The sequence below is a fragment of the Ochotona curzoniae genome, unplaced genomic scaffold (assembly GCF_017591425.1).
Source record: "Ochotona curzoniae isolate NIBS_2020 unplaced genomic scaffold, NIBS_Ocur_1.0 contig_3520, whole genome shotgun sequence".
Taxonomy (NCBI): domain Eukaryota; kingdom Metazoa; phylum Chordata; class Mammalia; order Lagomorpha; family Ochotonidae; genus Ochotona; species Ochotona curzoniae.
This window is the reverse complement of record NW_024465894.1, coordinates 6682802-6706482: the sequence shown is the minus strand read 5'-3', so window position 1 is coordinate 6706482 and position 23681 is coordinate 6682802. Positions and strand designations below refer to the sequence as shown.

General features: G+C 52.8%; 1 protein-coding gene across 1 annotated transcript; it reads left to right on the top strand.

Moving 5' to 3' along the window:
• Nucleotides 1-16742: 16742 nt before the first annotated feature.
• On the top strand, nt 16743-20378 carry WFDC2 (WAP four-disulfide core domain 2). The gene is made up of 4 exons (XM_040981076.1): nt 16743-16838; nt 17401-17547; nt 18625-18771; nt 20231-20378. The coding sequence occupies exons 1-3, from the start codon at nt 16751-16753 to the stop codon at nt 18768-18770; spliced, it is 381 nt and encodes a 126-aa protein (XP_040837010.1). The 5' UTR covers nt 16743-16750; the 3' UTR covers nt 18771; nt 20231-20378.
• Nucleotides 20379-23681: the final 3303 nt, after the last annotated feature.

Sequence of the window (23681 nt, the reverse complement as noted above, 5' to 3'; positions counted from 1 at the left end):
GCTTAACCCTGTCATGCTAGGAATACTGGGGCAAAGTTGGAGGAGTGGGATGCAATTCTTGCAGCTGTCTCCCCCTAGAGGAGAGGAATGCTTTTGCACCGATCAAGATATTCAAGCTGTCATTCACAGAGTCTTGGTACCTGACCCTTCTTTGCATGGCAAGAAAGCAAGGGGCGAGGGGACGGTGTGTGTCTCCTGCCACATTGTCGACATGGCTTTGAGCAGGGTTTTTGAGTGTCTCTTTGCTTATCTTCTCTGTATGCGCTGCTATGAGCATAAGTAATACAGGACAAGCAACAGACTAGACCCAGGCATAGAATTGGTGAACTAATTCTAGTTGACTAAATTGTGTATTATGTATTATATTGGCGGTTGGCTAAATTATACTGCCACCTATTGGTCATTTTTGGAGCGGCACCAGAAAGCAAGTGGGAAGCACAGAGGGATTCCCTAACAATCTTCTCTGGGTCACCCACCATTTGTTGGAGTAGACCACACCCAGCTCACACCATTCATTCTGTGTTTCACGGACTAAGCACTCATTTTGTGGTAGGCATCTAGTCTTCCGATTAATTTGACTCCCATCCCAAGTCAGCAAAAAAGTCTCTTGGGCTGACACAAGGACTCAATTGACTAATTCCCTGCTTACAAGTGCTGGCATCCTATATGGACACCGGTTTGTGTCCCTGCTGCTCTGCTTCCCATCCAGCTCCCTGTTTATGGTCCAGGAAAGCACTAGAGGATGGGCCAAGGTATTGGGAACTTGCACCCGCATGTTCCTCCTGGCTCCTGGCTTCAGATTGGCGCGGCTCCAGCCGTTGTGGCCATCTGGGAGATGGAAGGTCTTTCTGTCTCTCCTCTCTGTAAATCTGCCTTCCCAATATAAATACATCTTTTAAAAAAAGTTCCTAATTGTGCAATTCCCACCATTATCACTGTACTAATATAGTGTTCACACTATAAATATTCAATAACAAAATTTTATTTATTTGAAAGATAGGGCCAGAGAGAGATCTTCCATCTGCTGGTTCACTCCCCGCATGCCTGCAGTAGCCAGGGCAGGGCAGGGCAGGGCCAAGCCAGGAGCCTGAGCCTCAATCTGGCCATCCACGTGGGTGGCAGGGACCCAAGGACCAGAGCCACTATTTGCCGCCTCCCAGGGTCACCTTCAGCGGGAAACAGGAGTTTGAAGCTGAGCTGGGACACAACGCCTGCACCAGCTACGGAATGTGGACGGCATTCTAACCAGTGTGTTAGCATCCATCCATTCCAGTCCTAAAGGCTTTAATGAGGGTAGGCTAGCAGGTGTTTTTAAATGTTCCCTCCCTGCACCCCAGTGCACTCCACGGGGAAGTCACTGGACTAGAGCAGCCCTTTCTCTCTGAGAGGCCCAGCAGAGGCTGAGGCCCAGCGTCTCAGCTGTGTTAGTGCCGTGGGACCCAGCTGGATCAGATTCGGAGGGTGAGCTGGATCTCATCAGGCAAGAAGAAAGGGTAGCATGGCTCTCGCCTACAGCAAATGTGGAGACAGAAAAAGGCTCCAATTCCATCTGTCTCCCAGTTCTCTGCAAGGGGGCTGATGCACTGCGGGGCTGCCTCCCGCTCGATCCACGGTAAATTGAAAACACTGTGAGTCGGGAACGCGTGTAGCACGCCACAGGCGGCAGACACAGGCTGCATGCAAAAGCGCAGCCGGAAGGCACGGGCGGCTCCGCCTGTCACTGATCCTGGTGACTGTGTGGCTGGCTGCACCAGATGCCTTGGCTCCTGCCACTCCTTCCCCCGTCCCCACCCTGGCAAGATCTAAAGTCAAAGCTCAGAACGGGGTGCGTGTAGGCTGCACAGCACTGTGAAGTTGCAAATCTGAAGTCCAATTGCTGCAGGTGGCAAATGGGTGTTCAGCATCAGGGCTTTGCGGGCAGACCCTAGACCCTGGCTTGTGCCTCCAAGTCCTCCCAGCCCTCCCAGCCTTGCTGGGGGTGCCCCCCAGTGGGCAGCAGCGGAAACCGCCTGGGAAAGGCGGGGAAGCCACTGCACTGGCGGCAAATGCCACGTGGGTCCTCCTTCCCCCTGAGTGGCCTGTCCTGCCCCCTTTCTGCCTGGCCCAGTCAGGGAGCCAGTGGCTTCTCTCTCTTCTCAGAAGCAGACTTTGTGAGATGTGGAAAGATATGCAAACACGGGGACTTCAGGAAGTTCCTGGAAGAATAGAAGACCGAGATAAGCTGATTTGGGGGCTGTGGTTGTGGCTCAGTGGGTTCAGCCATCGCTGTGATGGCTGCATTCCTCATCAGAATGACTATCCAAGTGCTGACTGCTCTGGTGAAGTGCCTGGAAAAGCAGAAGATGATGGCCCGAGTCCCTAGGCCCCTCCCACCCAAGCAGGAGCCCCGGATGGAGTTCCTGACCCACCTCTGGCTGTTGCACAATAGTGAACCAGCAAATGGAAGGTTTCCTTTCTCTCTCTCCCACTGCCCCCACGTTCTGCTTTTCAAATAAACAAATATTGGTGCAAAGACGAAAAATCTATGTCTAGTTTTTTTTTTTTTTTTCTAAGATGCATCTCCGTGGGCTGTTGGCCAATCCCTTTATAGGCATGGAGTTTAAAATTGTTTGCACTAAAATTCATTTTTCAATTCTGTTTTCTGTGACTGTTTTTGGTAGCATCCTCGTAGATGTGTGCGGGTTGAATTTTGTGCTGGAAGATGAGTTGGGGGAGGCTGCTGGGAGATTGAAATCGACGGCGGTGTGGCAGCCGGCCTGCTTTGGGCCCACATCTTCCGGCACTCTTTGCTCCCAGGGGACCGCAGCACGCACCCCTTACCCCAGCCCTACATAGCCACACCGGCCCTGGCTCTACTCCCAAGAAGCTCATCACAGGTGTCTGCTCTCTGCCGAGGTGGCGCTGGCAATGGAGGAGTAACCCCGCACAGCCCAGGTACGTCCCAGATTCTCGTGCCACATTTGCTGGGTCCCCTCTGCCGGCTCACAGGCTGAGACTGAAAGAAGTATGTCAACATGGAAGGCCAGCATTGCAAGCCACGATGCACCAAATGATGGCCCCTTTTTTGTTGACCCATTCTCTTGCCAGAACTGGTATTTTCCAGCTTTCTTCCCCCCACTGAGCACTTTTTAAAAAATATATTTATTTATTGGAAAGTCAGATATACAGAGAGGAGGAGAGACAAAAAGGAAGATCCTCTGTCTGCTGATTCGTTCCACAAGTGGCCACAACGGGCTGGAGCTGAGCCCATCCAAAGCCAGGAGCCAGGAGCTTTCTTCTGGGTCTCCCACAAAGTCAGGGTCCCAAGGCCTTGGGCCATCTTTGATTGCCTTCCCTGGCCACAGGCAGGGAGCTGGATGGGAAGTGAGGTCTCTGGGATTAGAACTGGTGGCCATATGGGATCTCGGCACATGCAAGGCAAGGACTTTAGCTGCTAGGCTACCATGCCCGGCCCAGCTCTCTGTCTTAATCACCGTTGTGTCCCCTGGCCTTGCTGTTGGTGGGCTCGGTTTGTGCTTGCTGGGCAGATCCCAATCTCCTGAGTCTCTGAAACACAAAGCGCCAGCTTCTCCTTTCTGGGGTCCCAGGCCCTGGAGCGAACCCTGGTCTCCTTTCCCTGATCCCACTGCTGTCAAACTCCTCTGTATGACCAGCAGGTGGCATCAGGCACAGAGCACACGTGGCCTCCCAGTGTGCATGAGTAATGCTCACCCCAGCCCTACCCACCCTGGGCTGCTCCCCCAGCTCCACCCCAGTCCCGCCCACCCACAGCTGCCCCTCCAGCACCACCCAGTCCCGTCCACCCTGGGTTCTACCCCAGCTCCACCCCAGTCCCGCCCACCCACGGCTGCTCCTCCAGCTCCATCCCAGCACATTTTCCTTGCTGCTCCTGCAATTCCATCTCTGTGTCACCAGTCACCTCAATCACCTACTCCTGAGGCCGGGACTCTGGCCTCAGCTGCCTTCCCTGGGACTTTTTCCAGCCACCCAGAGGTGCTTCCCTCTAGGAGGTGCTGGGTGCAGTAGTTAAGATCCTGCTTGGGACACCTGTCTCCCAACACACATCAGAGAGCCCGAGTTTGACTCCTGATTCCAGCCTCTGCTAACGCACGCCCTGGGCGGCAGCCGGCCTCGGCTCAGGGACCTGGGTCTCTGCCAGCTCTGTGGAAGGTTTGGATGGAGTTCCAATACTTGGCATTTGCGGGAGTGAACCAGCAGATGGGCGCTCTCCATCTTTCTGCCTTCCAAACAAACACCAACTTTAAATTACGACAACCACCGTGCAAGGTCATGCTCATTGGTGCCTACCTCCCTGCTCCCAGCTCCTCCCCAGCACGTAGCCCCACCTCACTTTCTCTTACTGATAAACCCTGGTTCTGGGTCATCTTTTCCTTTCTCCATGCAAAGCACAAGGATATTATTGTTGTGTGTTTCCCTCTTCCTCCCCGAGACAAGCTCCTGGAAAATGCCTCCCGTGCTTGGCAGCATGTGAGGGCCGAAAGCTGCCAAGAGACCTGCCGGCCCAGACTAAGTTAGGGCAATGTGAGGACTTCAGTCAGGTGGGAGAGCCTAGAGATTAGAGTGAGAGCTGGCCTCAACTGGATTCAGCTGCTTGAGAAGGCTGCAGGCCAGTGCAGAAAGCAGCCAGCCACAGGCATTTAATTGCTGAGGGTGTGGTGAGAGGCTCTGTTGGGTAAGCCACCTGCTAAGAGGCTACAGCTGCAGGTGAGCTGCTGGAAGGACTGGGCCCCAGGGCATCCCTCTCAGTTCACCAGGAAGGCTCAGGGATGCTCCAGAGAGGAGACCAGGAGCTAGGTACGTTCTGGGCCCTGGAGCAGCCGGGGGACCAATGGAGACTCAGCTGAAAACACAGAGCAGTGACCACTGCTTTGAGCTGGCTTATGTCCTCACTGCGTTGATCGGTGTCTTATAGCTCAGAATGGGACCTTAGTGAAAGGTAGGCTCAAGAGCTCACAGGCTGGCTGGTGTGGCCGGCCATGGGAAGAAGTCACCAGCTCAGACAGTGAGTAGAGTTAGATTATTCGTGTGCGCTGAAAGTTGAATGCTTCAGCAATGTGGGTTGTACCTGGGGAGATCTATATTGCTGGGGGTGCGGGCAGGGGCGTCTTTGTCATCCCATAATCTCCCTTCTCCCTGCAAAAGATCAGATCAGCAATGATAAGCTTTTGGCATCTGGGTTAAAGGCTCTTCTGTAACTGCTTTATGCTGGGTAGGGGCATGGCAAGGAACTGGTAATCCTCCAGGGCTTCAGGGGATCCTGGGGATCCTGGAGCCTTAGGGAAGAGGGAGCTGGTTTGTCCCAGTAGCATCTGGCCTGCGATCCAGGGAACTTTAGCAATGTGATGTTGAAAGAGTTGCATGACCATTTAGAAGCAGACCTGCTGCAGTCTGGAGGAGATAACTGGATTAGTTCATCCCAGAGTCAGGGCAAGGAGACAGTCGCGGAGTCACGAGGACAGGAGGGAGGAGCGAGGCTCCAGTCTCCACTGGGGAGGAGGACAGCCCGATCTCAGACAGCCTACCTTGCGCCACGTTCAGCTTCCACAAACCGACAACCTGGTCGGTTGTGCTGGCGTTCGCTTTCCAGCCTGGGGTAATCCAGGCATTTCCCGGAGGACAGAATCTTCACATGCAATGCCTTGCCTTATCCCAAACTCCCTCCTTGCCCTCCCTGCCCTCTTGAATTCTCTTGCATTTTGTCTCCTTTCTAGTCCTCTCCTACCTATTTGGAGCTATGGTCTGATCCAGTAAGTCTCCTGTTTTACGATTTATTTATTTTTATTGGAAAGTCGGATATACAGGAGGAAGAGAGACAGAGAGAAAGATCCTCCACCTACTGATTCTTCCCAAGTGGTCACAAGGACCGGAGCTGAGCCCATCCAAGGCCAGGAGCCAGGAATTTCTTCTGGGTTTCCCATGCAGGTGCAGGGTCCCAAGGCTTTGGGCCATCTTCTACTACTTTCCCAGGCCACAAGCAGGGAGCTGGATGGGAAGTGGGGCAGCTGGGACATGAACCAGTGCCCATATGGGATCTTGGCGCATGTAAGGCAAGGACTTCAGCCACTAGGCTACTGTACCGGGCCCGTAAGTCTGTTTTAAGCCTGCACACTTGGCCTTTCCCAAGTTTTCTTGGAAAAGATTTTGCTTTTCGTTGGCACAAAAGCTGTAAGACAGATGGGCTTTAGAGATCTGGTCATACAGTGTGAGAGAAACGGGTACAGAGATACTCCTGTCAGCTCTGTCATCCCCCAGGCCACCGTGCGGACGTGCGGGAGTGTGTGTGCGCTGAGTGTACGTGTGTGCTGTGGAAGGCTCAGCTGCTGCAAGTCCACAGTGTTCTGTCTTATCTCTGTCGCCTGCAGCAAGTGGAACAAGAAGAATTAGCTATATGTGCTGCTGAAGTGAGCACGAACAGGAGGCATTTAGAGACAGTGTTCTGTGTGGACTCAACGCATGATTGGACAGGAAACTCACAGATCTGCCGCAGCCAGCAGACAGATGAAAACTTGAGTCATTGCAGTGTGTTCTGCCCACAGCCTGCCGCTTGTCCAGGGTTCCACAATCCCCCAAAGAGAACTTAGTGAAGGTAGAGAGAAGCCAGGAACTGGCCTTGGAGATGGCAACAGAGACGGCACCAGGTGGCCCACTTGGTCTGGCGGTCTACACCGGGGCTAGCCACGTCTCTCTTCTGAGGGGTTCTGGAGAACAGATGAATCCCAATTGATCCATTCTTCAGAATGGTCCTACTGAGCAGAAACAAACAAATGGCTCAGCTGGAGGACAAAAAACTGGCCTGACTGAGGGATGCCCAGGGTACCCGGGATGTCCCACCAGGAGACAGACATGCCATTTCAATGGGTACGTGCTGGCCATGGAAGGGCACCTGTGGTGCCTCTTTTGGCTAAGGGAGAGGCCAGGTGTGTCCCATTTTAAAGGGCAGTTTTCTGACGCTGGGAGCCAGGGCAGGCCTGGGATGCTGGGATGCTGGGGACAAGGAGGACATGTACCTGCCCTGGATGCGTCAAGAGGTTCTGCCCAGCTGATTTGGGCCAGCTGAAAAAGAAGGAGAAACCTACTGGCCTTTGTGGAAGACAAAAGGAGCCCCCTGAGATGGAATAGAACGAATGCAGAGAGCTCATGAATGGGGACCTTCCGATCCCACCAAAGCCCCTCCCTCACGCCCTCCTCGCTGAGCATCATCAAGTGTCCCAGCACAGGGCGGCCATTCTTGGAGGAACAGAACAGAGAAACAGGGGCCCTGCCCTGAGGGCGGCAGCTGCAAGGCTTCCAGGAAGAGTGTGCCCTGGCCAGGAGCCTTCAGCTGTCCCCACCTGGGCAAGCCCTTCACCTCGGACCAGAGATCAGGGAGCTGGTGGCACGTGTGGATTGCTCAGCAGCCTACTGTGTCATCCATTGGAGGTCGGCTCCCTATTCAGTCAGAAATGTCCCAAAAGGGCCACCAAAAACGTCCTGGGAACAGACAGGCTGAGGCTGGTGTGGGGGCAGCAGCAAGAATTCGCCAAAATGGATCCGGTGTGGAAGACTAAAGTCCTCACCTGGCACGCTTAGGATCCCATATGGGCGCAGTCCATGTCCCAGCTGTTCCACTTCCCATCCAGCTCCCTGCTTGCGGCCTGAGAAAGCACTAGAGGACGGCCCAAAGCCTTGGGAGACCCGGAAGAAGCTCTGGGCTCCTGGCTTCGGATCAGCTCTGCTCCAGCCGTTGCAGCCACCTGGGGAGTGAATCAGCAGATGGAAGATCTTTCTGTCTCTCCTTCACTCTGTAAATCTGACTTTCCAATGAAGATAAACACTTTTTTTAATTTGCCAGAGAGCTGAGTGAGCAGAAGTGGATTAACTGAGTGAGCAGTCAGGTAGGGGCTGACAACCGGAATGGCTTGGCATGTAACAAGGGAGATGCCTGTCCTCCACCGGTGGTGCCAGCATCCCCTTTGGGTCCCAGCTGCTCCACTTCAATCCATCTCCCTGCTGATGGCCTGGGAAAACAGTGGCAGATGGCCCAAGAACTTGAGGCTCCCGGCTCCTGGCTTCAGATCTACTCAGCTCTGGCCATTGTGACCATGTGGGGAGTGAACTAGCAGACAGAAGCTCTTTCTCTCTGATCTCCTTCTTTCTCTGTAAAAATCTGCCTTTCAAAGAAAAATATTCTTCAAAAATCTGTCTATAGATAATTATCTTATTTAAAGATGTATTTATTTTATTCATATTATTTTATTTATTCACATTTACTTAAATTCAAGATTTATTCATATTATTTAATTTACTTGAAATTCAGAGTTACAGAAAGAGAAGGAGAAACAGAGAGATCTTCCATCTATTGAGTCACTCCCCAGATGGCTGTAATGGCTGGAGCTGAGCTGATCCAAAGCCAGGAGCCAGAAGTTTCCTCCCAGTGTCCTACACGGTTGCAGGGGCCCAGGGACATCCTAGCATACACAGTGTTTTGGATCAAGACTAAGGTCCTTGCCTGGAAATGAAGGTAGATGATGGCCTTGGAGTCCATGAGGATGACGTCGGGCTGGGCAGAGAGAACCCAGGACATCTTAACAGCTAACCGTCGCTCAAGGATGGAGTGTTGTCTTGATTACTGGACAAAAATATTCTCTCCATCTCTACTGGTTTCCAAGGCTACAGGTGTTATTTTCAGGATATATATATATATATATATATATATATATAGAAAGTTAAACAACTTGCCTCAGGGCCAGAGACAGGAAGTGGCAGAGCTGAGACTCAAACAGATCTTTTTGCTGCCAAAACGCAGGTCATTAACTTGTAGGGTGGGGGGGTGGGGGACAGGCAAATGATTAAACTGTTAGTTGAGTGGTATTTTTTCACTTCTGTTGCAGAATCATTTCAATAATTTACAGACACCCGAATGTACTTTTCCTTACCCCACCCAGCTCTAATAGGATTATAAAAAGCCTTCTGCACACTTTCCACCTGCTCCCGTTATTGATTGCTGCAGAGCAAACCATCCTGGAACTGTGTAACGTAAAGACACTTTCCTTATGCTCATGGACTCACCTGGGCCAGAAGACTCCTGGGCCTAGTGCCTCAGACCTCAGCTTAGAAGACTCGGTCAGCTAGCAGTGACTCAAAGTGGGGGGACTGGGATTCCCCCTGAGCTGGGATGGCTGAAAGACAGCCCAGCTAACCCTTGGGTTTCCTTACAACATGGCGGCCCCAGGCCAGTAAGCCTTCCTGCATGGCAGCTTTGCTCCATTCCAGAGAGAAGGGCAGAAACTGCCTGGCCTGATGCGACCCACCTGTGGGAGTCCCGTGGTGTCACTTGAAACAGTCTGTTGATGTCCACAATCAAAGTCTGTCCAGAGTCAAGGAAGACGACAAACCTTGCCTTTTAGTAGGAGGAGCATCAGACAATTGGCGGGCGTGTTTGAAACTTGTCCTGTCACTCCCGACCACATATCCCCTTGAGATTGGTTCTCTGGGTACTTATGTGTGTCCCTTTCTAGGAAGTGTCCAGAAGCTCAGAGTTGGCAGTCTGCTAAGAGTTGAATCATTAAGCACACGGCCCCTCCCCATAACTTGATCTTCACCTGGCATGTCTAATAATTCAGATCTGACCAGTACCTAGTGATTCATGATTCTTTGCCTGATAAAAGAAATCGTTGACATCAATTCTTTGCTAAGACAACTGCAAAAATACCTTCACTGCCATTCCAGCTTCCGCAGCCCACGCCTGCCCTCCTATCACCCACTCTGCGGGGCAGTCAGAGTAGGATTCAGAAGTATGAATCAGATGCCTTTGTGCCCAGCCTCGCAGTTGAAACCAGCTTGTAACTTCCCATTTCTCTTGGAAGACAGCCCAGGTTGATTGTCACGGCCGTCGGAGCCCTCCATCATCTTGCCCCTGCCTGGCTCGCTGATTTAATCTCCTTACTCCACTCTAGCTATGCTGGTTTTTCTCTCTGTACTGGGAATTCTTGAGGCAGGTGCCTGCCTTAGTGCTGTGTTTGCTTTGACCTTTTCTGCAACACTCAGTTCCCGTAGGACCGTGCGAATAGACGCTAGGTGTCCACTCAAATGCCATTTATTCAGGGAGTTCTCTTGATCCTTCCAGCCCCAACTTAAATGGCATGGCCTCCCTTTATTTCCTTTACAGCTTTTATGTGTATGTGCAATGAGTCTTATCACTTACTCAGTTGTTTGCTTACTTTCTTTGCTCGGGTGTATGACTTGTGGCAGCAGATGTCTTAATCATCGGATTTATCATTGTTTGGGTTCCCTATGGCTGTGTAATGAACCACCCCGAACCACAGACATGCAGAGCAGTAACTTAATCGGATGTCTAGTTCAGGTTTTGGCTTCTCTGCGCTTCTGAGCGAGCTTCTGCTAATGTTTCGAGAAGCAGTAGATGATGCTGTGACGACCTGGCTGGAGGTCCTGGCCCCAGGCCTTGGCTTGCCCTATACCAGGCCGCTCAGGGAATTTGGGGATGAACTAGATGAAACAATATCTCTTAGTCTTTCCAACTCTGTCATTTTGACTTTCAAATAAGTAAATCAATGTTTAAAAACAAAACAGATCTGGCCCGGTGTGATAGCCTAGCAGCTCAAGTCCTTGCCTTGCATGCACCGGGATCCCATCTGGGTACTGGTTCTAATCTCGGCAGCCTTGCTTCTCATCCAGCTCTCTGCTTGTGGCCAGGGAGGGCAGTCAAGGATGGCCCAAAGCACCCACGTAGGAGACTCGGAAGAGGCTCTAGGCTCCTGGCTTCGGATCAGCTCAGCTTTGGTCATTGCAGCTGCTTGGGGAGTGAATCAATGGACAGATCTTCCTCTCTGTCTCTACTCCTTTCTGTATATCTGACTTTGCAATAAAAAAATGAATCTTAAAAAACCAAATCACAATAAATCATTTTTTTCCCAAGAGAATAAATCTCTTTTTACTCTTGTAATAATCTCTTCTAGAGTTAATTGCTTTTGTTGTGGGTACCGGGACATTGATGGATGCTGGCACAGCTATGAACATGGTCTTTCCCTTCGATGCAACTCGGAAGTAGAAGTTTGGATTCTCGTTCTTGTCATCCAATCTTGGAACTGTGGAAGCCACCTGTAGTCACTCCTACACTTTTTTTCTAAATAATTTTCATTATTTTTTAAAAAACTTATTTTTATTGAAAAGGCAGATTTACAGAGAGAAGGAGAGACAGGAAGATCTTTTGTCTGCTGGTTCACTCCCTAAGTGGCCACAATGGTCAGAGCTAAGCCGATCTGAAGCCAGAAGCCCGAAACTTCTTCCAGGTCTCCCACGTGGGTGCAGGGTCCCAAGGCTTTGGGCCATCTTCTACTACTTTCCCAGGCCACAAGCAGGGAGCTGGATGGGAAGTGGAACAGCTGGGACACGAACTGGTGCCCACATAGGATCCCATTGTGTAAAAGGCAAGGATTTTAACTACTTAGCCATCATGCTGGGCCCATAATTTTCTTTTTAAGAAAGATTTCATTTTCATTTTATTGATTTGAAAGGCAGAGTGACAGAGGAGAGAGAGATAATTTATCTTTCAAGCACTGGTTCACTGCCCAACTGGCCACCATGGTCAGCGTGAGGGTGAAGGCCAAAGCCAAGTGCTTCGTCTGGGTTTCCCTAGTGGGTGATAGGAGTGAAAGGCCTCGGACCATCTTCCGCTGCTTTCCCAGGTGTGTCAGCAGGGAGCTGGATCAGAGGCGGTGTAGCTGGGACTTGAAAAAAGATCTATTTATTTTGGGCCCAGCATGATGGCCTAGTGGCTAAATCCTTGCTTTACATCACGAGGATTCCATATGGGCATCGGTTCGTGTCCTGGCTGCTCCATTTCCCTTCCTGTTCCCTGAGAAAGCAGTAGAGGATGGCCCAGAGCCTTGGGATCTTGCACCCTCGTGGGAGACCCAGAAGAAGCTCCAGGCTCCTGGGTTTGGATTGGCTCAGCTCCGGCTGTTGTAGTCACTTGGGGAGTGAACCAATGGATGGAAGATCTTTCTCTCTGTCTCTCTGCAAACCTGCCTTTCCACCCTGTCACTTGCAAGTCAGGCAAACTGGACAACGGACGCCAGGGCTCTGAGGCAGGCTTCCTCACGGCCACAAGCTGATCAGAGCAACACCTGAAAAGGTTGGCCTGGGGATTATGAGAGCTAATCTGTCTAAGGTGTTGAATCAGAGGAGGAAATTGGTAAAATGGGAACTATTATTAGACCGGCCAGTCCATTCATTCAGTCAGTCTGTAAATATTTATTGAGTGCTCACTACCAGGATGCGTCCGGCCCAAGGTGGGTCCTAAGGACGCAGTGGGAAACTGGACATTCTTCCCAACACAGAGCTCAGAAGGCAGAGGGGTCAACTCATCAGTAAACACACTAATCATGTGGCAGCTGCGAGCAGGTGCCTTGGAGGGAGGTTGAGTGTGGTGATGGGAGCAGGTGCTCCTGTGGTCAGCAACGGCTCACTCACAAAGGGATATTTCGGCAATGGCCTGAAGGAAGTGAGGAAAGAAGCAGGCAGGAGCCAAGGAAGAAAGCAGTGAGGGGATCATTGCTGTGGTTTTCTTGGGAGAGTATTTGTTTATTCATCCTGTGCAGTGACTACGAGCTGCCTCCGGCTCTCCTCAAGGGCCTGGGATACAGCCAGGAGCGAAACCAAACAGGATCACACCCCTGCCCTGCAGCGGAACTCGGCCAAATAAAGACCGGCTAGCAGTGGATGGTAGTAGGTGCCATGGGGAGAACTGGGGCATGGGCAGCAGACAGAGTATGGGGTGCAGGGAGTCCAGAAGGCTGTGCTACACAAGGCTGTGCGGGTGTGAGTCAGGGCAGCTTTGGGTGAAGGTGCAGGATGCCGAGTGAAGGGCAGCAGCCAGCATGGAAATGTCGTGACATGTACGTGCTCAGGCAATTCCAGACAGAGCAAGGTGGCCGGGAGAGCCGGAACTATACTGCAAGGAGAAATGGCAAGAGCTAAGGGAGGTCAGGGATGGGCACAGGTCAGCTGGAGAGGCCTTGGCAGGCCGCTGACTGGCCCTGGTTCTTCCTGTGAATGGCCCGGGAGTCACTGCAGGGTGTGAATGAAGGAGTGGCCCTGCTTACCCGTATGGTATCACTAAGCTGAAGCTAGGATCCAGGAGCTTCTCCCAGGTCTCCCTTGTGCATAGCTGGCTTTCAAGCACTTGGTCCATCCTCTACTGCTTTCCTAGGTGCAATATCAAGGAGGTGGATGGAAATGGAACAGCTGAGCCATGATCTGGTGCCCAGATGGAATACAGGTCTTGTAGGTAGTGGCTTAACTCGTTACATCAGAGTTCTGGACCCTTTCTGGGTTTTTCATTACTCATTGCTCAAGATTAAAATTCTAGGGCTGGAAGCAGGCATTTGGTGTACAGTGAGTGCCAGCATCCCATGTTGAAATACCTGGTTTGAGATCCGATCTTCCTGCTAATGCAGACCCTGGGGGCAGCGGGTCATGGCGCAGTAGTTGGGTCCCTGCTGTGGACATTTGGGGAGTAAATTGTCTCTCTCTCTGCTTCTTAAATAAATAGATTTTTTTTAAATTAAAAAACCTTCAAGAACAGCATCTAATTGCCCCCTTTCTGTCTGTTGGGAGGGTGGGGCGAGGAGGAAAAGCATTTTGATTGGCAACGCCAGAAAGCAAGAGACTGAAGTGAAAAGAAGTTTAGCTGGGTCTAGGAGTCCAGGAGGACAAGGCCTCATTGTGCGCTGCAGGACACTCTGCTTGTCCCTAACCGCTCGGCTCATCACTATGAACATGTTTACGGTCACCTTACAATGGATATGTCTGCAGCTGACGCCCCTCCCAGTACAAACCCTCTCTTCTGTCCTTCCCAGCTCCTTGCTTCCTTGACAAACTTGCTTTTACACTCACGAAACCATGTCCAAATGTTTGGACACATCGTCTATGTTGGCCTTGGATGTGTGTGTGTGTGTGTGTGTGTGTGTGTAATATTGAAACAACAGGGACCATGTGAGTGAAAGGTTTTGCCAAGTGTCTTCCTTGACTTATTGTTTCCGCCAGCAAGTCACCTGGCCTGGCTGAATTTCAGCGTCTTCGCCTGTGAAACTGCAGTCATAATATGTAGCCCAGAGGAGTATAAGCATGAATAAGCACAAATGGACTTTCATTGAGCACTTCCTATGGGTCGAACCCTAGGTACACAGTCTCATGCCCAGTGCAATGGCTAAATTGTCTAATCCTCCCTCAAGCACAGGAAGATCTTCCTCTCTGTCTCTCCTCTCTGTAAATCTGCCTTTCCAATGCAAATAAACCTTTTTTTTTTTTTTTAATGTGCTATGTGGGCCTGGGGTTCTAGCTAGATCTGCAACTTCTGGCGGTACCTCTCCCCTTACTCCTTATAAGAATTCTTCAAAAGAGTCATGATGATGGACAAGATGCAGGTGCACACGTGGCGCGCTGCTGGAAGTCACAAGCCAGCAAGTGGCTGACCTTTGACTCAGACCTGGATGCATTCATTTTTGAGACCTCTGTCCTTTTTAGCTATGCTGAAAACAAATGGCCACACCTAACACAAAGGCTGGACCTATAAAAGCTAAGCCTACTGTACCATGGATCCAGGAAGCTGTCTCCTCCATCCTCTGCTCTACCCCACCCCTCCACACTCCCCCAGCCTCACCTGGAGCCACATGCCAGTGGGAAGTAGCCAATCAGCAGGGGAGCCCGCAGGTGCCTGGGAGGGGCCACATTCTGACTGACAGGCAGCTGCTTAGTTCTGCAAGAAGGCAGTGGGGGCAGAACCCAAGGCCAGAGGGTCCAGGATCCTGCTGGGTGCACAGGCTCAAGCCGCTGGCTCCTCTAAGGGCCCCTGGGGAGGAGGGAAGGAGAAAGTGGAGAGGGGACTAGCCTGGATTGCAGGAGCCTGCGCAGAGCTGTGCCCTACCTGGCCGTCACTGCTGTTGACCATTCTTTGAGCTCAGAGTAAACAGGCCTGGGCCCTTCCCAGCAACGGCATGTCTCCAGTCCCCAGTCCCGGGAAGCTGGGAGGTGGGGCAGACATACCCAGCTTCCTTCTACCAGCATGTGTCAGGAGGGATAGCGGCTGAAGGATCTCCCAGCAGCAATGTCTCCTCACTTCTCATGCCCAGACCTCTGCTAGGCTCCACCAGCCAAGGCTTCCGGGGGCTGCCAGGACCCCAGGCCACTGGGACGGGAAGCGAGTCTGCAGGCACTTGTGGTTTCTCTCTGCATGAGTCACCCCGGATTCTATAAATCTTTGCTACGCACTGCTTCCTCGGGCATTGCGGGGCTTGGCCCCAGACCCTGTGCAGATAACAAAAATCTGTGACTGCTCAGTTCCTGATTACCACACGTAATGAAAACAGTTGCAAAAATTGTAATGCTTAGGGGAGATGACAAGGAAAAGAAACATCTGTACACATTCGCTAAGGTGATCCCTCCCCTCTCCCCACCCCCAGTGCTTTCCACTTTGGCTTGATTGAATCCCTGTCCGTGGAGCTCACAGGGATGACGGGATAACTGTGTTCAGCTCCAGCAGACAGCTGCCATTTTTAGAGTAGAGCCCAGCCATCTGTGTAGGACCTACCAGATACTAGAGGGCCTGGCTTGAGCTTTCCACATTATTCAGCGTGAACCTGCTCACTGTGAACGTGTGACCTTCACATTGGAGTCTTTTATAGGAGTCACTTTTGCAGATGTCAAACAGCAGTTCCGACCAGAGTCGGAACAAAGTCCCTCAGTGGGAAGTGATGCAGGGATTAGACCCAGACCCTGGCACCCAGGCCTGCGTTTATCCTTGATGGCCCCTCTGTACCCATGTCCATCCTTGGGGTACCTCATCTGGGGCAGGAGGACTCAGCGACTGTGTGCATGAAGTGGAAGTAAGGCAGCAGCTGGAGGCGAAGAGGCCCGGGGTTCAAAGCCCTCTCTATACCATCTTGTGTGAGCCCTAGGGGTGGAGATCCTAACCCTTTAAACCTCCGATGAGTTTGACATTATAACTGACAGTTCTGGTCATGGGAACCTGCTCATTGTTCATGGACTAGCTGGGGAGATTCCACCAGATGGGGGAAGGGACACAGGACCTGGCACCTGCCAGCTTGGATGAAAAAGAGGCAGGGACACTCACCTGCAGGATCTGTTCTTGAACAGCTCTGTTGCATCTGCAGGCCTTCTGGCTGATCTCCACCTGCTAATCCCAACTGCTACTTATGCAGTCCCTGCTGTGTGCTCCACCGCTAAGACCACAGGTCATGCCTGGCCCCAACCACCCAGTGACCTCAAATCCAACCCCAGGCAACTGCTACGTACTGGCAAACTCTTCCCATGGGGTTATTCTAGGAAGGACCCCCGAGTTTGTTTAGGAAGCCAGCCGGGAGCTCTGGCCCTGGTCCCCCGGCCCCAGATGGGAGGGAAGAAAAAGGGAAGGAGGAGTGGACAAGGGTCCGGCTGCAGCTGGTGGAACTGCTGGCGGCCAGGAGTCCTTTAGGTTCCTGGTTCCTGCCGGGGCCAAGAATGACACCTGATCCCTGGAGATTGTGAAATGCCCTGAAGTGGCAGCCCGCCCGCGGTGCCCGCTGGGCTCGGCACAGCACCCCCACACACGCTCCCCCCACCCCGCCCCGGCCCCGCCCTTGTCCCCCGCCCCCCTCCCGTCGCGCGCACCAGGTTATATCCCCCCCGACCGGCCGCGACCCACACCTGCGCCCTGGCCCGGCTTAGCACCATGCCTGCCCTTCGCCTCGGCCGGCTCCTGCTCTCCGTCGCCCTCCTTGGGCTGCTGCTGCTGCTGGTCGACCTCCCTCGGGTCTCAGGTGAGTGGGGCGGGGAGAGGCCGGGTGCCCGGAGGGGCTGAGCCAGGCGCGCCGGGACCGAGCCAGGCGGAGGCGTAGCCGCCCGCCGGGGCTGGGCAGGCAGGGATTCCTGGGGTGGAAGAGGGAAGAGCCGGTGAAGACTGCAAGGTGGGCGCCCGGGAGACCTAACGGCGGGGACCCTGGAGCCAGAAGAGATGGGGGAGATCGATCACTGTAGGTTAAAATTGATGTCGCGGTGGGGTTCTCGGGGTCGAAGGCGGAGTCTGGCTGCAGATGCGAGGGAGAGCAATGCGTACTACTTTACACCTAGTGCCTAGACGGACAGGTGAGCCGGCCCCCGAAGGCCTGAGTTTTCAGGGCTCTGATCCAAGAATTGGGAAGCCCCTGTGTTCGCGGGTTTTGTTTTGTTTTGTTATTTCCTTTGAAGGGGATGGCCTGGAGGTGGGGCCCTCTGGGGAGTTCCGAGAGTGAAATTGCCTTGGAGGAGGAGAGATTTGGGGCGCTCCGAGCGCGAGGGTGGTGTCCTCCAGCCGCGGGCTCTGATGGCTCCCACCCCCGCCAGGCACAGGAACCGACAAGCCCGGAGTGTGCCCCCGGCTGCCGCCTGACCTGAACTGCACGCAGGAGTGCTTGGCTGACCAAGACTGTCCCGAAAATCTCAAGTGTTGCTGGGCGAGCAAATGCGCCTCCGCCTGTTCCATACCCAATGGTAAGGCCCGGAGGTCCCGCGCGTGGTCAGCTGTTAGGGGGCCCAGGGGACGGGAGCGCCTGCACCATTCCGAGGGAAACAAAGGCGGCGCAGAAGCGCAGTCCTTGGTGGAGGGAGGCCCTCAGCCCCTGCATGAGCAGGACGAGCTTCCGGGTGCAGGCAACCTGGGGACCCGGGACTGCTGCTTCTTCCCACGGCCCCGCTGGAGCCTGCGGGGGAGGGGGGGAATCCGCTGGAGCCTACGTGGGTGGTGATGGGGGAAGCCAAGCTGGGTCAAGAGGCCTGGGGCACTCATCCCTGGGAGCCTACCCCTCTGGGGTGTAGGGGTGGAGTAGGGGTAGAACTGGCCTGTGGCCTGGAAAAGGACCTCCTGGACCTGCCAAGATTATCTGAAAGATGTGGAAGGGGCGGCAGCCAGAGCAATGCCCTTGCCCACGTGATTCTCATAATAACTTTAAAAGAAGGGGAAGGGCAGGGAAACTAAGGCACCCCACACTGGGTCATCAATGTGGCTAAGGCCGCCGGGGGGCTGAGGCAAGGGCTGAAGCCCAGGGACTCTGTGCTCAGCCGCTGTGCAGTCTGCCACACATCACTTGTGAAGCGCAAGCCGGAGGTACTGCACACTCAAGCTCCCCTGCACTCATGAGGGCATGTTCGTCCAGGGCTCAGACTCCTGCCTGCCATGTCCCTCCTGACGATCGAGCGACCAGGCTCTTTCTGGGAGAAATAGTGTGTCTTGTAGGAGCTTCGTGATGCTGTGTGATCCATCCCTCAGGAGTTGGGTGGAGGGAAGTGGTCAGAGAGGAGAGGGTTCTGGGAGACTTCTGCCTCAGGCCTCAAACTTAGACAATGGCAGAGCTGTGACTCAGCGGTGGTGGTGGGGGGTTTCTGAATTACAAAGCCTCCTGGGAGATGAAGGAGGGGCCTTGGAGGCAGTCTTCATGCCCCCTCACCTCCCACCCAGATCAGATCGGCACCCTTTTCCCCACCCACATGGTGTTGCTGTTCACAGGGCCTGGGCCACTTTCACTTTTCTACAGCCCCCTGCTTATCCCTCTTTGTCCTTTTGCTGTGCAGAGAAGAAGGGCTCTTGTCCTAAGTTGGACTTCCTCCAGCTTGGCATCTGTCATGACACGTGTGCGGAGGATAGCCAGTGTCCAGGCCAGATGAAATGCTGCCTCAATGGCTGCGGGAAGGTGTCCTGTGTCACACCCACCTTCTAAGGTAGGTGCGGGGTGGGGGGTGGGCCACGGTGAGGCATCGACACCCGGACCCGGGATCACTGTGTGACCGACCCCTCCTCCCGCCCCCCGCAGTGCATTGCAGTTGTCTGCTTCTCTGCATTCCCAAATGTTCACTGAGCATCTAGTACTGCTCTGGGTGCCCGAGAAGCTCTGCAGATGAAAGAATCAGATGTGGATACCTCTGGGGGCCATAAACTGAACCCAGCAGCTGGCTGCAGGGCTAAAGGGAGAGAGACCACGGCAGGAGGCAGGAGAGTTGACCTCCAGCTTCACCCGGAGAACTGGGCTGTGCAGGATGGGTTTGGTGCAGTCCAGCTGGTTGAAGTGAGTGCCCGAAGGGTGTGGGGCCCTCGCTGTGTGATGGGACAGGGCTAGGTGTTTGCTATTTCCGGAAGGTGCTGGCACTCAGAGCAAAAGATGGCAGAGCCTCGCAGGCTTCCCATATACATGTAAAGAAAAAGCACGATGAAGCCATACAGTCCAGATGAGGAAATAAAGGAAAAAACAAGGGGAGTAAGTGCTGTGTCAATCCACTGGGTGACCTGGCACCGAGCTGCTGGTCTGTGCCAGGCGCTGGGACACATGGGTGGCCACCAGCCCTGCCCTGGGCTTGTGGTGTGGTGGCCGAGGAGTATGTGTGGACAATAGTCAGCCGCCAGGGCTGCGGGGAGCAGGAGGGAGTGGGGAGAGGGTACTGCTGAAGGAGACATCCGGGAAGGCTTCCTAGGAGGGCAGCCTTGAGCAAGTCCTGAATGACAGGTGACAAGCAGGCAGTCTGGTGAAGTGCAATGGACCAGTTGCTTCAGGCAGAGGGGACAGAATGGGCAAGAGTATAGAAGTATCCCTTGGTTGGGGTCAGTGTCAAGTGCTGCCTTCAACACTGCAAACGAGCTTACAGCTCGCTACAGTGGGTGAGAAAACTGTTGAGCAGGAGAGGTGTGTGTGTAAGGTCCCATGCTTGCGATGCAAGGTGCTCCAGGGGCCGTAGAGGGAACCGTGGGCTCCCTAGGGCCCAGAGCCCATGATGCCGCATGTCTACCTCCCAGAGTGTCCCGTTACAGGAACGGGCAGGTCAGGCAGGAAAGCTAAGCTCCGAGGTGTACCCAGCCTTTTCACAGCATCAGTGACTTTGTGTGTGGAATGGGGCCAGATAAGATCTGTTCAGCCAGCCGAGCTCACCTCGCCTGAGGCCTGAGGATGGGATAGAACCTAAGGATGGGTGACTCACTGGAGCTTTGCAGGAAGCTCATGCCAGCCGGTTGGACCCAGGATATTCCCAAGCGTGTCCTGGGATGGTCTGCAGTGGAAGAGATGAGTCTTGAAGCTGCAGAGTAATGCATGCAGAGCCGCCCCAAGGCAAGGCTTGGGGTGGGTGGGGTGGGGTGTTGTGTTGGTCCAGCCCACAGCTACTGATTACCATTTCCTTGCTCCAGTTCCAGCCAGCAGCAGCAGCCTGAGAAATGGCGAGGAGAAAGGTATCTGCATGGCTCTGGCTCCGGCCCAGCTGCCCTCCCCTCTTGCCGGCCTCTACCTTCCCTCCAAGGCGGACCACAGCTTCTCCCCCTTTCCCATGAATAAAGCGACTGCTTTCAGCACTGCTGTGACGTCAGCACGTGTTCTTTTCCTTCTACCCCCATCTCCCCTGGGTTGGGTTGAGGTGGGCGGAGGGTGGGAGCAAGCAAGTGCTCCAGACTCCAAGTCCTGAGAGGCGTAAGTTCTGAAACAGTGGATGTCCTGCATGACCAGTCCCCACACCAGCCATGACTGCCACCCCAGGCTCCTCCTTCCCCAAAGCCCTTGCCCTGCTGTGTCCCCGGAACTCACAGTTGGGTTCTTCCCTGTACCTACACGCCCCCAGCTGATGTGTTTGGTGTCCATCTGCAGCCCAAAGGGTGGTGTCTGGCAACACCCATTGGGAACCAGGCATCTGCTCGGTGGGGCAGGTACAGCTTTGGGTTGGAGTGAGAGTAAGGAGGGATGTGAGTGAGCTGGAACTGAGAGCACAGACTGATACAGATGGCCCAGGCTGAGCACAGACTGATACAGATGGCTTCTCAGGGGCTAGTGTCACCAAGGGAGCAGCAGCAAGGCCACAGGAAGGAGCTGGTGTGTGCACATGTACGTGTGCATGTTTACGTATAAGTGTGCAAGAGTGTATGTTCATATCTCAACTGATCCACTTCCCATCCAGCTCCCTGCTTATGACCTGGGAAAGCAGCAGAGAATCTTGCAAGCCCTTGGGCTCCTGAGACCAAGGAGGAGCTCCTGGCTCTGGGTCAGGTCTGCTTTGGCCATTTGGGGAGTGAAACAGCAGATGGAAAATCTTTATCTCTTCACTCTGCATATCTACCTTACAAACAAAATAAATACAGCTTAAACACACACACATACACAACCATAGCCCAGGAGGTAACATTGTGGTGCAGTAAGTTTAGTTGTGTCCTGGGATGCCAGCTTTCCAAGTGGGTGCTGGGTCAAGTCCTGGCTGTTCCGATTCCTATACAGCTGCCTGCTGATGCCCTGGAAAAGCAACAGAAGATAGCCCAAGTGTTTGGGTCGCTACCACCCACATGGAAAAGCCAGATGGAGTTCTGGGCTCCTGGCTTTAGCCATTTGGGGAGTATACCAGTGGATGAAAGATATCTTTCTATTTCTGTAACTCCTTCAAGTAAATGAATAACTTTTTTCTTAAAGCCCCACAGTACAATGATTGATCCAATGCTATTATCGAATCTACAGATAAGATCAGCTACATAGTTTGTGAGATGTAGCACAAAATGGAAATGTGAAGCCCCTTGATCAACCAGCAGGAAAAAAATATATCATGACAAGTGCTCCAATGCAGTGCTGTGTGCCCTTTCCGGCTCTCTCTCTAGACCTGCTCTGGTGCTTCTGATTGGTTATTTAACACCTTCTTCCCTCAGACATGGGCGGACTTACGAAGCAGTACAGGGCCATGGCAGTGCCCAAGGCCCCTGTCTGCTGCTTGGTAGTATGTCCTGCTCTTGGGTTCCTCCTCTCATCCAGCAGCTTCCAGAATGTAAGTTTGCTGCTGCAGGTGAGTGAGGAAGTCAATCTCCCCTGTCACAGGCCCATCCCAGCAACCCACGTCCCAGCATAGGACAGGGACATGGCCATGGACTTCAATGAAATGTTACAAGTTGTCCATGTCCAGCTCACACCCTTCCTGCCCATCAGGTGTGGCTGGCAGGAACCTTCCCTTACCACTGCAACTTGATTGCCACCTGATTGGCAGCCATCAGGGGTTAAAGGTGGGAAGGGGCAGGCTGGGTAGAGAGAGCCAGGGTGCCAGGTGGGGGAAAGTGGGCGGTGGAGAACCCATCCTGGAGAGGCAGCAAGGGTTGGCATTGATCTTGAGCTAAGGTCCCTGGACTGTAGAGTGTTCCAATGTCCCATTGATCTTCATATACAAAACACAATTTTCAAACAAAGCACTCTTCCCATTATGTTCTTCATAGAGAAAGAGAGAAAAAACATTCTCTGATCCTGCATTGCCTTCAACTGTCGTAACTCTACTCTTTCATTTGGAACAGCCTGCTTGGTCTTTAACAACATGGACATTTTGGAGGATTATAGGCCACTAATTTTATAGACTGTCCCTCAATTACACTTATCTGATATTTCCTTGCAGTTAAATTCATATGTATTTTTGGCAGGAATGCTAACAGGAAGACATACGTTCCTTTGGGGCTGGGTCACACTGAGAGGCCCGTGACATTGATTTATTTTGTTTCTGGTGATGCCACCTATGATTACTTGAATACTTGAATGCTGGTGTCCGTTAGCATTTCCCATTCTAGAGTTCTCTTTTTCCCCTTCATAGTTGTTAGTGGGAAGACCACACAAAAACCATCAAGATTTTACTTTCTAGTTTTAGAAATTACCCATGATTTTTTGTCCAGATCAGTGGTGTATCTAAGTTTTCTTTTTAAAGATTTTATTTATTTTTATTGGAAAGGCAGATCTTTAAAGAGAAGGAGAGACAGAGAAAGATCTTCCATCCACTGGCTCACTCCCCAAATTGCTGTGATGGCCAGAGCTAAGCTGAACTGAAGCCAGGAACCTCTTGCTGGTCTCCCACCTGGTGCAAGGCTGGCTGTCTGACTGCTTTCCCAGGCCACAGGCAGGGAGCTGGCTGGGAAGTGGAGCTGCTGGGATATGAACCAGACTTCGACCACTCTCTTGACTGGCTAGCTTTAGCTCAGTGTGAGTTGTGGGAGGGAGGCAGGGAGGCGGGTTATCAGGAACAGGGCTGGTCCTTGAGGAGCTGAACTAACTTTTTTTTTTTTAAAGATTTATTTATTTTTTATTGGAAAGGCAGATATACAGAGAGGAGGAGAGACAGAGAGGAAGATCTTCTGTCCGATGATTCACTCCTCCAGTGGCTGCAATGGCTGGTGCTGTGCCTATCCAAAGTCAGGAGCCAGGAGCTCTTCCAGGTCTCCCACGCGGGTGCAGGGTCCCAAGGCTTTGGGCCGTCCTCGACTGCTTTCCCAGGCCACAAGTAGGGAGCTGGATGGGAAGTGGAGCCACTGGGATTAGAACCGGTGCCCATATGGACTCCCGGCGCATTCAAGGTGAGGGCTTTAGCCACTAGGCCATCTCACTGGAGCCCAGTTATTGAGGTTTTAAAGGAGAGCATTTACTATCAAAAGCTTTTAAATGTACATCCACTCTACCCAGAAATTCCACTTCCTAATATGAGTGAAGAACCAGTAATACTCATGGCAACTTACTATCTTCACAATCTTATTAATTAAATTGAGAAAATGTAAGCAACGTTACAATGTAGCCATGAAAATTTGTTTAAATGATGCCCTCGTCCATATAAGGAAAACTCTAGAATGTTCAATGACACAAGAAAAATCT